Source organism: Heptranchias perlo, chromosome 11 (genome assembly GCF_035084215.1).
Source record: "Heptranchias perlo isolate sHepPer1 chromosome 11, sHepPer1.hap1, whole genome shotgun sequence".
In the NCBI taxonomy this organism is placed as follows: Eukaryota; Metazoa; Chordata; class Chondrichthyes; order Hexanchiformes; family Hexanchidae; genus Heptranchias; species Heptranchias perlo.
Genome location: NC_090335.1, coordinates 68129497 through 68145072, shown reverse-complemented (window position 1 = coordinate 68145072; position 15576 = coordinate 68129497). Strand labels below are relative to the sequence as shown.

The 15576-nt window shown below is 45.2% G+C and overlaps 1 protein-coding gene across 1 annotated transcript in view; it reads right to left on the bottom strand.

Moving 5' to 3' along the window:
• The window catches only part of LOC137327014 (interferon-induced GTP-binding protein Mx3-like), a 60076-nt gene that overhangs the window by 8004 nt on the left and 36496 nt on the right, over nt 1–15576 (bottom strand). The window contains exons 7-10 of the mRNA XM_067992393.1: nt 13133–13211; nt 12122–12244; nt 6231–6375; nt 984–1142 (exon numbers count right to left, since the gene is read on the bottom strand). Coding sequence (XP_067848494.1) covers nt 984–1142; nt 6231–6375; nt 12122–12244; nt 13133–13211 — 506 coding nt within the window. The remainder of the gene's footprint in view (nt 1–983; nt 1143–6230; nt 6376–12121; nt 12245–13132; nt 13212–15576) is intronic.

Sequence of the window (15576 nt, the reverse complement as noted above, 5' to 3'; positions counted from 1 at the left end):
GGCAGAAAAGTGGCAAATGGAATTCAATCCAAAGAAATGTGAGGTGATGCATTTGGGAGGGCAAACAAGGCAAGGGAATACACAATAAGTGGTAGGATACTAAGAAGTGTAGAGGAACAGAGGGACCTTGGAGTGCATGTCCACAGATCCCTGAAGGTAGCAGGACTGGTAGATAAGGTGGTTAAGAATGCATATGGGATACTTTCCTTTATTAGCTGAGGCATAGACTATAGGAGCAGGGAGGTTATGCTAGAACTGTATAAAACACTAGAAAGGTCACAGCTTGAGTACTGCGTACAGTTCTGATCACCACGTTACAGGAAAGATGTGATTGCACTGGAGGGTACAGAATAGATTTACAAGGATGTTGCCAGGAGAATTTTAGCTATGAGGAAAGATTGGATAGGCTGGGGCTGTTTTCTTTGGAACAGAGGAGGCTGAGGGGAGATTTAATTGAGGTGTATAAAATTATGAGGGGTTTAGATAGAGTGGATAGGAAGGACCTACTTCCCTTAGCAGAGATGTCAATAACCAGGTGGCATAGATTTAAAGCAATTGGTAGAAGGATTAGAGGGGTGTTGAGGGGAATTTTTTTCACCCAGAGGGTGGTGGGGGTCTGGAACTCACTGCCTGAAAGGGTGGTAGAGGCAGAAACCCTCAACTCATTTAAAAAGAACCTGGATATGTTCTTGAATGCCGTAACCTACAGGGCTACGGACCAAGAGCTGGAAAGTGGGATTAGGCTGGAAAAGTGGGATTAGGCTGGATAGCTCTTTTTCATCCGGCACTGACACAATGGGCTGATTGGCCTCCTTCTGTGCCATAAATTTCTATAATTCTATGATTCTATGGCATCCCACGATTTTTGGAGGCATCACATTTTTCCATGAAAACCGTAAATCAGTGACCTCAGCTCTGACAAACTATTGATTAAACCTTAAGTTCCTTTCCTTACAGTGTGGTACATGTCTTTTGTATTTTACCTGAAAGTTCCTTCAAAATTTGAAGAGAAGGTTCCAGTAACTCCTGAATCTGTTCTCTGACAATAGCTTCAAACACTCGGTACTTTGTGAATTCAGGCAACTCTCTCCCTTTAGAGTATTTTTCATGGTGCCTGACCTTGCGGATTGCTTCTTCACTAACTGTAAACAAACACAAATAAAAACACAGGGTGAGGAAAACTTCAGGTGTTCTAACATTATCTCAGACACTTTGTAAGCTTCATTGCTGTGACTCTCTGGTTCTGACCCAAGACTGACAAAAAATATGGGTAGCTTCATGTAATCGACCTGTGGCCACAAGGAGCTGGGTTGAGACTACTGTACCTGAGATGTTTAAAATTGTATTGTTTTAAATCATAGCAGCGACTTCAGTTACATGGAGAGACTAGAGAAGTTGGGATTGTTCTCCTTACCGCAGAGAAGGTTAAAGGGAGATTTAATAGAGGAGTTCAATATTATGAGTTCGATATTAGAGTAAATAAGGAGAAATTGTTTTCACTGGCAGATGGGTCACAGATTTAAGATAATTGGCAAAAGAAACAGAAGGGAGTTGAGGAGAATTTTTTTTACATAGCGAATTGTTATGATCTGCAGATAGGGTTAGAAGGATATGCAGGTGGAGGGTGGAGCATAAACACCGGCACAGGAACAATTGGGCTAAATTGGCCTGTTTCTGTGCTGTAAATTCTATGTAAGTCTAGGATCTGGAATGCGCTGCCTGAAAGGGTGGTGGAAGCAGATTCAAGAGTAACTTTCAAAAGGAAATTGGATAAATACTTGAAAAGGGAAAATTTGCATGGTTATGGGGAAAGAGCGGGGGAGTGGGACTAATTGGACAGCTCTTTCAAAGTGCCGGCAAGGGCACGATGGGCCGAATGGCCTCCTTCTGTGCTTTATGATTCTATGATTGGAAGAAGACACAGTCGCCTTTACAGTCAGAAGCGATTACTCTGGAATGAAATAAAACCCAGTGCAACAGTGCCTCTAGTACACCGTCACAGGATTAGTTTCACTTTTTGCCCATGAGGAACAAAAGAAAGATCTTGGATTCATAGAGAACCTTTCACGACCTCAGGACGTCCCAAAGCACCTCACAGCCAATGAAGTACTTCTGAAGTCTAGTCACTGTTATGTAAGCAAATGGGGAAAGAAATTGTATTTTGTGTCAGCGTAAATGTTTTAAAAAATTTTAGTGGGTTACTTAAAATAAAACATAGAGAATATAATTGTAATGCCATTAAGAGCAACGTAACAATGATTTATGCTAATTCCACCTACTTTGAATATTCAAAGCACATCAAATAGAAAATAACATTTCATGAAATTCTTAAAGTCATATCACAAATTGATAGATGGATGACACCAAATGTCCTTGTTACACCATTGACTTTTCTGATGACAGCTCACATGGTTCGAGCATGGATAAGTTACACACCCAAGTAATAAAATTCTGTGTTAAAATGCGAGTTATGCACCATGTTGCTATTGCTAGCAATTACAGAAGATCCGTTAAAGTGAATTGTATGATAAGCGGGGCCGGGAGGGGGCGAGTCAGAAAATTATATCGTGTGTCACTGGCCCCTGACACTCAATCCCATCAGATGTTTCTCAGAGCTGAATACAGGTCTCTCATCTAACCTTGACATGCACAGTAGATGTAACATAATATACCTAATAGGATGATACCAGAACTGAGAGGGTACAAGCCTTAGGAAAGACTGAACAGGCTGGGGCTCTTTTCTCCAGAAAAAGGAAGACAGTGAGGTGACCTGATAGAGGTCTTTAGAATGATGAGGGGGTTTGATAGGGTAGACGTAGAGAAGATGTTTCCAGCTGTGGGGGAGTGCAAAACTAAAGGACATAAATATAAGATAGTCACGAATAAATCCAATAAGAAATTCAGGAGAAACTTCTTTACCCAGAGAGAGGTTAGAATGTGGAACTTGCTACCACAAGGAGTAGTTGAGGCGAATAGCATAGATGCATTTAAGGGGCAGCTACATGAGGGAGAAAGGAATAAAAAGATATGCTGATAGGGTTAGATGAAGTAGGGAGGGAGGAGGCTCGTGTGGAGTATAAGCACTGGCATAGACCAGTTGAGCCAAATGGCCTGTTTCTGTGCTTTAAATTCTATGTAAATTAACAACTATTCAACCATATGCATTGGTTTTGTGTGCTTTTGTTGTGTATTGAAATTTATACCATTGCTTCTTTATTTTTCAATTTTTTCTACCTTCCTCTGTAGGAGGAGTGACACTTGATGGGCTAAGGTTCCTTGGGTACTGGGTGCCCTCCTGTACCTCACCCGAGTCTACAACCCTCCGAGACCACTGCGTTCCTCCAATTCTGGCCTCTTGCGTATCCCCGATTTTCATCGCTCCACCAAAGGCAGCCCTGTCTTCAGCTGCCTAAGTCCCAAGCTCTGGAATTCCCCACCTAAACCTCTCCGCCTCTCCACCTCATTTTTCCTCCTCTAAGTCGCTCCTTAAAGCAAGCTTTTTGTCACCTGTCCTAATATCTTTTTATGCGGCTCGGTGTCAAATTTTTTTTGATAACTCTCCTGTGTGACACCTTGCGTTGTTTTACTACGTTAAAGGTGCTATATAAATGTAAGTTGTTGTTTTGTTGTTGTTGTCGTTGTGAGCCTTGACAGTGGAATGGACATTTCCCTGAGTGACGGCTTTGCTGCCCATATATGTCCCCACCCCCACCCCCGCGCCACACACAGTGCTGATCCTGGCAGAAAGATCCCATGGCACTATTTTGAAGAAAAGCAGGGGAGTTCGCCCTGGTGGCCTGGCCAATATTTATCCCTCAACCAATATCACAAAAAAAGCAGATTATCTGGTCATTATTTGATTGCTGTTTGTGGGAGCTTGCTGTGCGCAAATTGGCTGCCGCATTTCCTACATTACAACAGTAACTGCACTTCAAAAGTACTTCACTAGCTGTAAAGCACTTTGGGACGTCCTGAGGTTGTAAAAGGCGCTATATAAATGCAAGTCTTTCTTTCATTTAAGGCAATGGTAGGTAAACAAATTAAAAAGTTAAAAATATGTATGTATCTATTATAAATGGTGTGTGTTTTCAAACATTCCTATGGCATCACTAGGTAATGCTATCAGAGTAACATTCTGTGACTCATTAACTTAACGTGATCCATCAACTGATCTTAAGTTTGTTGTGTGAAATCTGAGTGTGAATCCTAACTTCATACATTGGGTGGCAGTGTAGCAATCAACTCATTCATGAATAGTGGATATCTTGGATAAGGAGTCTCGAGGTGAGTTCTCTAAGTCACTCTGACACAGAAATAACATAAAAAAACACCCAAAGCCAGATGACACACAGCCTAGATTATAAGCTCAAACGTAATGGACCTGATTTTGCTGTAAAAATAATGGTGAGGCTTAACAGCGCTCACCGCTAATTCTGTGCAAACTGAACAGCAACTTCCAGCAAGTGCACCAGCGCAGTTAAACGTGGAAATCGGGAAGTTGCTGGCCGAGATGCCCTGCTCCTCCAAAAACTGCGTGAAAATGGCATCTCGCTGGCTGACTCACTATTCAAATGTATTGAATGGCGTGAAGTTCCTCATAGATATGGACTAAACTCGCTACAAAAAGTTAAGTCAAGTCATTTCAAATCTAAGTTCCCTTTTAATGGCTTGGTAAGTCTTAATTACTCCCAAACAACCTCTCTGGCGCTGAAAATTACCTTTTACATGTGTGGAGTCTCATTCCTTCAGCTTTACTTATTGTTAGACATTTAAAAAAAAAATTAAATAAAACATTTTTTTTTACTTTTTCTTTCTGTCTCTTTTATCTCTGTCTCTTATACTAATCTTTCTTTCCCTCTCTTTATTTCACTTACTGTACCTGATTTAACATTGAATTCACTATTCTAACTTACACTTCCTGGTTCAGATTCTGCGCTGCTCATTAACGATGCTTCAATCTGATTGTTTAAGGAGATGCACAGTTGCTTTCCCTGTTCACACAGGTCCCAGATGCCCTGGTGAGGGTGCTGTGCTGAATGGATCTCTAACTTACAGGAACTTGCCACACAAAAGCCATGGGCAAATGCAAGTCTAACGGATGGCTGGTACTGTCCGTACTGCCGCTCACTGCAAAGTCAGGCCCAATAGAATTCAAACTCATAACCGTCTCACTCAGAGAAAAAATTTAATATTTCTTTCATATCGTCTGGAGTCAGCGATATTCATGACTGTGGGGGAGGGGATCCTTCTGCGAGGGCTGGGCTGGGAGGGAGGTAAATGGCCTCATGCTGCACTGTAGTATGACTGGTGTGTTCAGGGGCTGCCGAATAGAATTTAAAGACATTTATTTTGTAAATCCGCCTTAGCGAGTGCAATCGATTGTCCTGCAGCAGGGAAAGCAGCCCTTTAAAAAATTGAAATCCCGCTCTGCCAGTAGAAGAGCTGCCCAACCTATTACTGAATTTGGGGAGTAGCTCCATGGAAAATCCAGGCCTGAGCGATGGGAGAGCATCCAAGCTGGGCCTAGTCCTGTCCTCACCTAACATTTCCGTATTTTGTACTCACTCATTCTCAAAACGTGGGTATTTGCTGGCATTCATTGCCCATCCCTAACACAACTGAATGGCTTGCTAGGCCACTTCAGAGTCAACCATTTTGCCATAGGACTTGAGTCACATATAGGCCCAGACCAGATAAAGACCAGTCCCTAAAGGACATTAGTGAACCAATTGGGCTTTTATGACAATCCGACAGCTTCACAGTTCACTTTTATTGATACCAGCTCTTTAGTTCCAGATTTTCTTTAAACTGAATTCAAATTCTCAAACTGTTATGGTGGGATTTGAATTTGCATTCTATGGATTCATTAGTCTAGGCCTAGATAGGACTTACTAGTCCAGTAACATAACCACTACACTACTGCATCCAGAATCAAGACTGGACAATTATCATGCTCCAACTGCTGAGATCAGCTAACTCGGCACAGATTGGGACTCGAACCTGGAACTTTCTGGAGTGTGACTTTACCGATTGTGCCGTGGGAGGTGGGGGGAGCTCACTGCAAGTTCCTGATCCAGAATACACAGTTTGGGGTAGGTTCCAAAAGGAAGCCAAACACCTCTCTTGGTACGCCTCATTGGGGGAGGAGGGGCATAGGTTGAAAGAACAGAATGAAAAATATATTTAACAATGGAACAAATGAGAAAGAAAGTAATATAAATAATACTTACGCCTCAATTTCTCTAACTCCAGCTTGTTGTACCATGTTGCAAACGCCACCCGAGCAATGTCACATAACTTCTTATCGTACTGGTATTCCTTCGTGTAATCTCCCATTACTAAATTAATGAGCTCGTCACAGTAAATTAGAATTTTCTGCAATCAAATTACGTTGATATAACAGTTGCAGTGATATATTAAAATGGAGAACACAAGCTGGGAATATCTAAATTATAGCATCTTAGCACAGATGTACTGACCATACTTATAAAACAGGCTTTAGGCCCTTGGATAGTTTAATAAGAGGCCTAACTCCTGATTTAGGACCCAAACAGGAAATTGGTTTGCCAATCAGGATTACCAGTGGTCCTTAAAATGCTCCTCCCGACTCCACATTAAAACCCCGAGCTGATGCCAGTCACTGTTGGCCCCCTTCCTAGGGTTGCCAACCTTCCAGGATTGCCCTGGAGTCTCCAGGAATTGAAAATTAATCTCCAGGACACTGCTGGGAGCAACCCGGGAGAAAAATCAAAGGGGGCATTAAAAAAAATAATTTTCTTTCAACTCTTTTGTTTATTAGTTATAAAAATGTTGGTGATGGGAAAGAAAAGGCTGTTTGACTGACAGTCAAGAATCATCCAATGGGATGATGAAGAGTCTGTTTGCTTTCCAATTGACCTTGGGAAGGCAGGGTGACGTGAGAATGGACATGTTGGGTGACCAATGGGGGACGTGTTGGAGGGAGGAGGTCATGTGATGAAACTTCCAGGAATACATCCAGCCAGAATTGACAACCCTACCCCATCCTGATCCGGGGTTCACCTTAGATCCTCGGCCGTTATCCCAGCCGGTGAATCTTGCTACCCACCCAGCCCCGCAATGGGTGAGCTGCCTACGGGGCTGTGACTGGCGCCCGCAGCTCGCTGGTATTTAATAAACGAGGCGGACGCATCAATTTGCCTCGGTCCTGCCACCGGCCACTTTAGCCGTGTCCCAGCGTGCGCCGCACCTGATTCGGGCGCTACCCGATTTCTAGGCCAGTGGGCTGGTTGGACGCAATGTCACCACAGTGGGAAAATTCAATGTAGACAAACCCACGCAAACAGTGAAAGTTCACCAATGAAATTCACATCACAAGTCAGGAGGCACCAGTGAATTAATAAATTAATAGAGGCCTGGCCACTGACACATCAATATTTTCAAAGAATAGTGGGAGGAGGGAATTAATAAATAAATGGAGAGGTGAGCATTAGTAAATTCAGCTCACAGAGGAGAGGGTACAAACAAATAGTGACATCAATACAACAGCAAATTAATAAATTGATGAAACAGCAGCTTAGGCCTCACCAGAGACATCTGGGGACTTGTGCCAAAATTGGGAGAGCCATCCCTCAGACCAGTCAAGCAACAGCCTGACATAGCCATACTCACAGAATCATAACTGTCAGCCAACGTCCCAGACTCTTCCATCACCATCCCTGGGTATGTCCTGTCCTACCGGCAGGACAGACCCACCATAGGTGGCGGTACAGTGATATACAGTCAGCAGGGAGTGGCTTTGGGAGCCCTCAACATTGACTCCGGACCCCATGAAATCTCATGGCATCAGGTCAAACATGGGCAAGGAAACCTCCTGCTGATTACCACCTACCGTCCGCCTTCAGCTGATGAATCAGTCCTCCTCCATGTTGAGCACCACTTGGAGGAAGCACTGAGGGTAGCAAGGGCACAGAATGTACTCTGGGTGGGGGACTTCAATGTCCATCACCAAGAGTGGCTCGGTAGCACCACTACTGACCGAGCTGGCCGAGTCCTGAAGAACATGGCTCCCAGACTGGGTCTGCGGCAGGTGGTGAGCGAACCAACACGAGGGAAAAACTTACTTGACCTCGTCCTCACCAATCTACCTGTCGTAGATGCATCTGTCCATGACAGTATTGGTAGGAGTGACCACCACACAGTCCTCATGGAGACAAAGTCCCGTCTTTGCACAGAGGACACCATCCAACGTGTTGTGTGGCACTACCACCGTGCTAAATGGGATAGATTCAGAACAGATCTAGCAGCACAAAACTGGGCATCTATGAGGCACTGTGGGCCATCAGCAGCAGCAGATTTGTATTCCAGCACAATCTGTAACCTCATGGCCCGGCATATTCCTCACTCTACCATTACCAACAGGGCAGGGGATCAACCCTGGTTCAATGAGCAGTGTAGAAGAGCATGCCAGGAGCAGCACCAGGCGTACCTAAAAATAAGGTGCCAACTTAGTGAAGCTACAACACAGGACTACATGCATGCTAAACAGCGGAAGCAACATTCTATAGACAGAGCTAAGCGATTCCACAACCAATGGATCAGATCAAACCTCTGCAGTCCTGCCACATCCAGTCGTGAATGGTGGTGGACAATTAAACAACTAACGGGATGAGGAGGCTCTGTAAACATCCCCATCCTCAATGATGGCGGAGTCCAGCATGTGAGTGCAAAAGACAAGGCTGAAGCGTTTGCAACCATTTTCAGCCAGAAGTGCCGAGCGGATGATCCATCTCGGCCTCCTCCCAATATCCCCACCATCACAGAAGCCAGTCTTCAGCCAATTCGATTCACTCCACATGATATCAAGGAACGGCTGAGTGCAATGGATACAACAAAGGCTATGGGCCCCGACATCCTGGCTGTAGTGCTGAAGACTTGTGCTCCAGAACTAGCCGCGCCTCTAGCCAAACTGTTCCAGTACAGCTACAACACTGGCATCTACCCAACAATGTGGAAAATTGCCCAGGTATGTCCTGTCCACAAAAAGCAGGACAAATCCAATCTGGCCAATTACCGCCCCATCAGTCTACTCTCAATCATCAGCAAAGTGATGGAAGGTGTCGTCGACAGTGCTATCAAGCGGCACTTACTCACCAATAACCTGCTCACCGATGCTCAGTTTGGGTTCCGCCAGGACCACTCGGCTCCAGACCTCATTACAGCCTTAGTCTAAACATGGACAAAAGAGCTGAATTCCAGAGGTGAGGTGAGAGTGACTGCCCTTGACATCAAGGCAGCATTTGACCAAGTGTGGCACCAAGGAGCCCTAGTAAAACTGAAGTCAATGGGAATCAGGGGGAAAACTCTCCAGTGGCTGGAGTCATACCTATCACAAAGGAAGATGGTAGTGGTTGTTGGAGGCCAATCATCTCAGCCCCAGGACATTGCTGCAGGAGTTCCTCAGGGCAGTGTCCTAGGCCCAACCATCTTCAGCTGCTTCATCAATGACCTTCGCTCCATCATAAGGTCAGAAAAGGGGATGTTCGCTGATGATTGCACAGTGTTCAGTTCCATTTGCAACCCCTCAGATAATGAAGCAGTCCGAGCCCGCATGCAGCAAGACCTGAACAACATCCTGGCTTGGGCTGATAAGTGGCAAGTAACATTCGCGCCAGACAAGCGCCAGGCAATGACCATCTCCAACAAGAGAGAATCTAACCACCTCCCCTTGACATTCAACGGCATTACCATCGCCAAATCCTCCACCATCAACATCCAGGGGGTCACCATTGACCAGAAACTTAACTGGACCAGCCATATAAATAGTGTGGCTACAAGAGCAGGTCAGAGGCTGGGTATTCTGCAGCGAGTGACTCACCTCCTGATTCCCCAAAGCCTTTCCACCATCCACAAGGCACAAGTCAGGAGTGTGATGGAATACTCTCCACTTGCCTGGATGAGTGCAGCTCCAACAACACTCAAGAATCTCGACACCATCCAGGACAAAGTAGCCAGCTTGATTGGCACCCCATCCACCACCCTAAACATTCACTCCCTCCACCACTGGCGCACAGTGGCTGCAGTGTGTACCATGCAAAGGATGCACTGCAGCAACTCGCCAAGGCTTCTTCGACAGCACCTCCCAAGCCCAAGACCTCTACCACCTAGAAGGACAAGGGCAGCAGGCACATGGGGTTGCAGGACAGTCTGAGGCCCTCAGAAACTGGATAATTTAAACTAATTACATTTACCAGTCACGACTCAGTGGTAGCACTCTCACTTCTGAGTCAGAAGGTCTGGGTTCAAATCCAACTCCAGGGACTTGAGCAAAAAATTGATGCTGACACTCCAGCGTAGTACTGAGGTGGTGCCGCACTGTCGGAGGTGCCGTCTTTCGGATGAGACGTTAAACCAAGGTCCCGTCTGTCCTCTCAGGTGGACATAAAAGATCCCATGGCACTATTCAAAGAAGAGCAGGGGAGCTCTCCCCAATGTCTTCACCAATATTTATCCCTCAACCAACATCTAAAAATAGATTATCTGGTTATTATCACATTGCTGTTGTGGGACCTTTCTGTGCAGTAATGGGCTGCTGCGTTTCCCTATATTACAACAGTGACTACACTTCAAAAGTACTTCATTGGCTGTAAAACGTTTTGCGACGTCTTGAGGTCATGAGAGGCGGTATATAAATGCAAGTCTTTCTTTCATTTAAGAGAATTGTAGTTGAAAAAATAAAAAAGTTAAAAATATATATCTACCTATTATATATTAGAAATGGTGTGTGGTCACAAGCATTCCTATGGCATTATGCCTAAAGGTAGTGCTATCAGAGTGCCATTCTGTGACTCATTAATTTAAGAGGCATGCACCTAACGTTACGTGACCGTCAATCACCGGCATGGACCTGTTGGGCCGAATGGCCTGTTTCTGTTCTGTACATTCTATGTAATCAACTGATCTTACATTTGTTGTGTGAAATCTGGGTGTGAACCCTAACTTCATACACTGGGTGGCAGCGTAGCAGTCAACTGATTTGAAAATGGTGGATGCCTTGGTGAAGGAGACCAAAGGTCAGTCTCCCCGAAACGGAAATAACATTAAAAAAAAACACCCAAAGCCGGGTGACGCACAGTCTAGATTATATGCTCAAACGTAATCCAATTCAAACTCATAACAGTCTCACTCAGAGAAAAACTGAATAAACTGAGCTTGTGCTCCTGGCAAGGAGCTTTGCTGCCAAGAGCGGATACTGGGAATCTGTGCACTGAAAATTCTGCTGGCACCGCTGCCCTCTGTTGTGCCTGAATTCTCAATCGGCGAATTTCCATGCCAGCAGTGTGAACTCGTAAAGTCTACTTCTTGTATCATGCAAGCTCAGCCAATTGTCGTAATAAAGTTCTAGAATTATTATGTACCAGTGTGTGCAAGTTTATTATAAAGGAGACCGTGGTCCTGATTTTAAAAATGGGGGGGGGGTTGTTGGTGTGCACGAGCTCCGAAGCGGGTGGCAAACCCGGGGAGTCCGGGGACCATTAAGATTGTCCGGGTCTGATCTCCATAAATTTTCTCTGACTCCCGTCCGAACCCTGCCAGATCCACCGTCTGGCCGGTTGGTAGGAGCGGGAATTTGAGATTGCAGGAGGCCACAGCCGGGCACCGGTAAGTTCTGTCCCTGGCAGTCAGGTAAGTGGTGAGGAGGATGCTCTGAAATCGCTCAGGGGAGCCCAGGACAAGGGAGGCCCAAGGCTTCCTTGTGGGGCCCAGAGGAACATTTCAAAAATTTACCTGCCTGGGCCTCTTCTGGCCCGCAATCCAACTCCCGGCAGATCTGGAGTGGTGGGGGAGCCGTCACTGCTCCCCCCAACTCAGGCTTCCAGCTAAAATAGCAGATAGGGTCCCAATGATGTCATCGGACCCTGGTCTGCATATTTAAAGACTTCGCCAGCTTAGGTCGGGTGTCCTGCTCGGGACATGGCGGGCAGGCAGCGGGATCGGAGGGGGTAAGTCGCTGCCCTCCTTTTCACGCCCCCCCCCACCAACCTCCCTGGTTTCCGTCAGGTTGGGGGGGGGGAGAGTTAAAATCGAGGCTTGTGTCTCTAGCGGCCGTCAATACCTACAAGGGTGCTCCGTCTTAACTTACTCTGCACAGGGTGAGCGTCTTCGCCTGATCTTCCTCTGGAATATCTCTTCCCAGTTTTTCCAATTGTTTTGTGGTGTCGATGATTTTCTCCCGAAGAGCTTCTTCAATGTTTGGCAGCCAGTTCTTTAAAAAGCAAAATGAATTCAAGAACAATATACACCGAAATAATTGCAATATTGCCGCTGATAGCTAAACCTCGGAACATTTCATGAAGTAAAGAAAATTCCCAGTAATCCACTGAGAAACCCACGGTTAACTGTGTTTCCCCTCCCTCTCTATTACTGATGTGGAGATGCTGGTGATGGACTGGGGTTGACAAATGTAAGGAATCTTATAACACCAGGTTATAGTCCAACTGTTTTATTTGAAAATCACAAGCTTTCGGAGGCTTTCTCCTTCGTCAGGTGAGCGAGTACTCGCTCACCTGACGAAGGAGAAAGCCTCCGAAAGCTTGTGATTTTCAAATAAAACAGTTGGACTATAACCTGGTGTTGTAAGATTCCTTACATCTATTACTGAAGGTGATGATCCTTTTTGGCGTATGTTTCAAAGAGTTCACTGGCAATTCTATTTACCCGCCTTTGCTCCATATCCCTTGATACCCTTAGTTAATATAAATCTGTCGACCTCAGCCTTGAAAATGTCAATTGATCCATTTTTTGGGAGGTGGGGGAGGATTTCTGTTATCCACCACCGTTTGTGTGGAAAAAGTGCTTCGTGATTTCACTCCTGAATGGCCTAGCTCTAATTTCAAGATTGTGCCTCCTTGTTCTGGATTCCTCCAACAGAGGAAATAGCTTCTCTGGATCCACCCTAGCGAGTCCCTTCATCATTTTAAGCACCAGGTGACACCCAATTGTCATCTGATAGGAATTACTACACACGACTATATGATCCATGCCTCTCCGCACTTAAAGATCTCGATTATGTCCCCTCCCTCCCTATTTTGTCCAATGAAAATGAGATTGAAGTAAAAGGTCTTCACCACACAAAGTGACTGTTGTGACTAACCACGATTTGTTGAATGAGCTCAGTGGTGAGTTTGTCAGAAAGATGATTGAAGGATGCCAAACCTTTATCCAGCAGTGGCCTATGGAGACAGAGAGGCACATTTTAATATAATTTTGAACATAAAAGTGAAATTTATTTTGCTCTCTGATTTTATTTCCCTTCTCTTCATTAGGCTTCCCTGTCAAATTTTGTTTGATATTTGCTCTTGTGAGATGTAATGGGACATTTTAAGAATATAGAACATTAGAAATAGGAGCAGGAGTAGGTCATGTGGCTCCTCGTGCCTGCTCCGCCGTTCAACAAGATCATGACTGATCTTTGACCTCAACTCCACTTTCCCGCCCTATTCCCATATCCTTTGATTCCCTTAGTGTCCAAAAATCTATCGATCTCAGACTTGAATATACTCAATGACTGACCATCCACAGCCTTCACGGGTAGAGAATTCCAAAGATTCACAACCCCCTGAGTGAAGAAATCTTTCCTCACCTCAGTCCTAAATGGCCGACCCTTTATCCTGCGACTATGACCCCTAGTTCTGGACTCTCCAGCCAGGGGAAACAGCTTCTCAGCATCTACCCTGTCAAGCCCCCTCAGAATCTTATATGTTACAATGAGATCACCTCTCATTCTTCTAAACTCCAGAGAATATAGGCCCAGTCTACTTAATCTTTCCTCATAGGACAACCCTCTCATCCCAGGAATTAATCTAGTGAACCTTCACTGCACCGCCTCTAAGACAAGTATATCCTTCCTTAGGTATGGAGACCAAAACTGTACACAGTACTCCAGGTGTGGTCTCACCAAACCCTGTACAATTGCAGCAAGACTTCCTTACTCTTGCACGTCAACCACCTTGCAATAAAGGCTAACATATCATTTGCCTTCCTGCATGTTAACTTTCTGTGTTTCGTGTACAAGGACACCCAAATCCCTTTGAACTCCAACATTTAATAGTTTCTCACCTTTTAAAAAATATTCTGTTTTTCTATACTTCCTACCAAAGTGAATAACCTCACATTTCTCCACATTATACTTCATCTGCCACCTTCTCACCCACTCACTTAACCTGTCTATATCCCTTTGCAGCCTCTTTGTGTCCTCCTCACAGTTTACTTTCCCCACCTAGCTTTGTATCATCAGCAAACTTGGATTCATTACACTCAGTTCCCTCATCTAAGTCATTGATATAGATTGTAAATAGCTGAGGCCCAAGCACTGATCCTTGCAGCACCCCACTAGTTACAGCCTGCCAACCTGAAAATGACCCATTGCGAGTGTAAAACTGGCGATAACGGATCAGCCACCTGTCAAAGATCTCTCCTGATTCTCATTTACATTGAAGTGAATGAAAATGAAAATGGGGAGATGTATAACGGGCGGCTGGTCTGATAATGCCCGTTTTACACTATCACCCAAAGTCAAAATTACCCCCCGTGGAATTATTAGAAATATCTGGGATTTGCTTTGCTGCTGAATCATCAAGAATTTTAAAACTTTGATGGTTTAAAGAGACAGAACGTCAAGAAAAAAGGGTGTTTCATTTGTTTTTTTCTCAAAGAGTAGACTTTTGAGGGGGAATTTTAACCCAGCCCAGGTGAATACAGGGTTGGGCATGCAGTTAAAATTGCCAGGGAATAATCACCACCCCACTCCCGCTCAATTCCTGCCGGCTGCCATTTGAATCATGTACTATTTATAGGTGGTCGAGCCGCCAGATGGAGACAGGCGGGCACCTCATAAATACATCCAAATCGGGTCCTATACTGCCATTAGGACCTGATGGCCTTTTAATGGCCTATTGAGCAGGGCACCCCAGTCAGTAAAAGCTGGCGGGGAAGAAGAGGAGGAGGAGTCGTCCTCCAGGCCCCACAAAGTAAGTCTGGGTCTCTGCTTCCATGTGCTCTCCCACCCCCGACCCCTTTGTCACCCATGAACCAGCCCCGATTCTCCCCTCCCCCCACCTCCGTAACTTACCTTGGTGCTGGTGGGCGGGCTCCAGGCCCAGTGATTTTTACCTACTTGAAGCCTGCCAGCTGCCTCTTCCCACCTGCAGCTGACTGGCGGGATGTAAATGAGGCCCAAACGTTAACATCGGTCGAGGCCTCCCACAGAGATTACTGGGTGTGAAGGCCTTTGCCCTCCCCCCCCCCCTTCCCAGCTTCCCACCCGGGAATTAAGATCCACCCTGTGGTGATCGAAATTTGCAAACATTCTGGTCAAAAAAGAAAGCAAAAAAAAAACAGAACATTCTGGAAGTGTTCAGTGGATCAGGAAGTATAAAGGTAGGTTCATCCCAACAAAGAGCCACGCTTGAGTAGGAGAATCGGTATGACAATGTAATAGCTTTGCCTTTGACCTCTGCTCCTTTTGAGTGTGGCTCCCCAATGGGATCACAGGATCGGTGAATTTACCACATGAATCTTGGTCTTTTAGCACTGAGT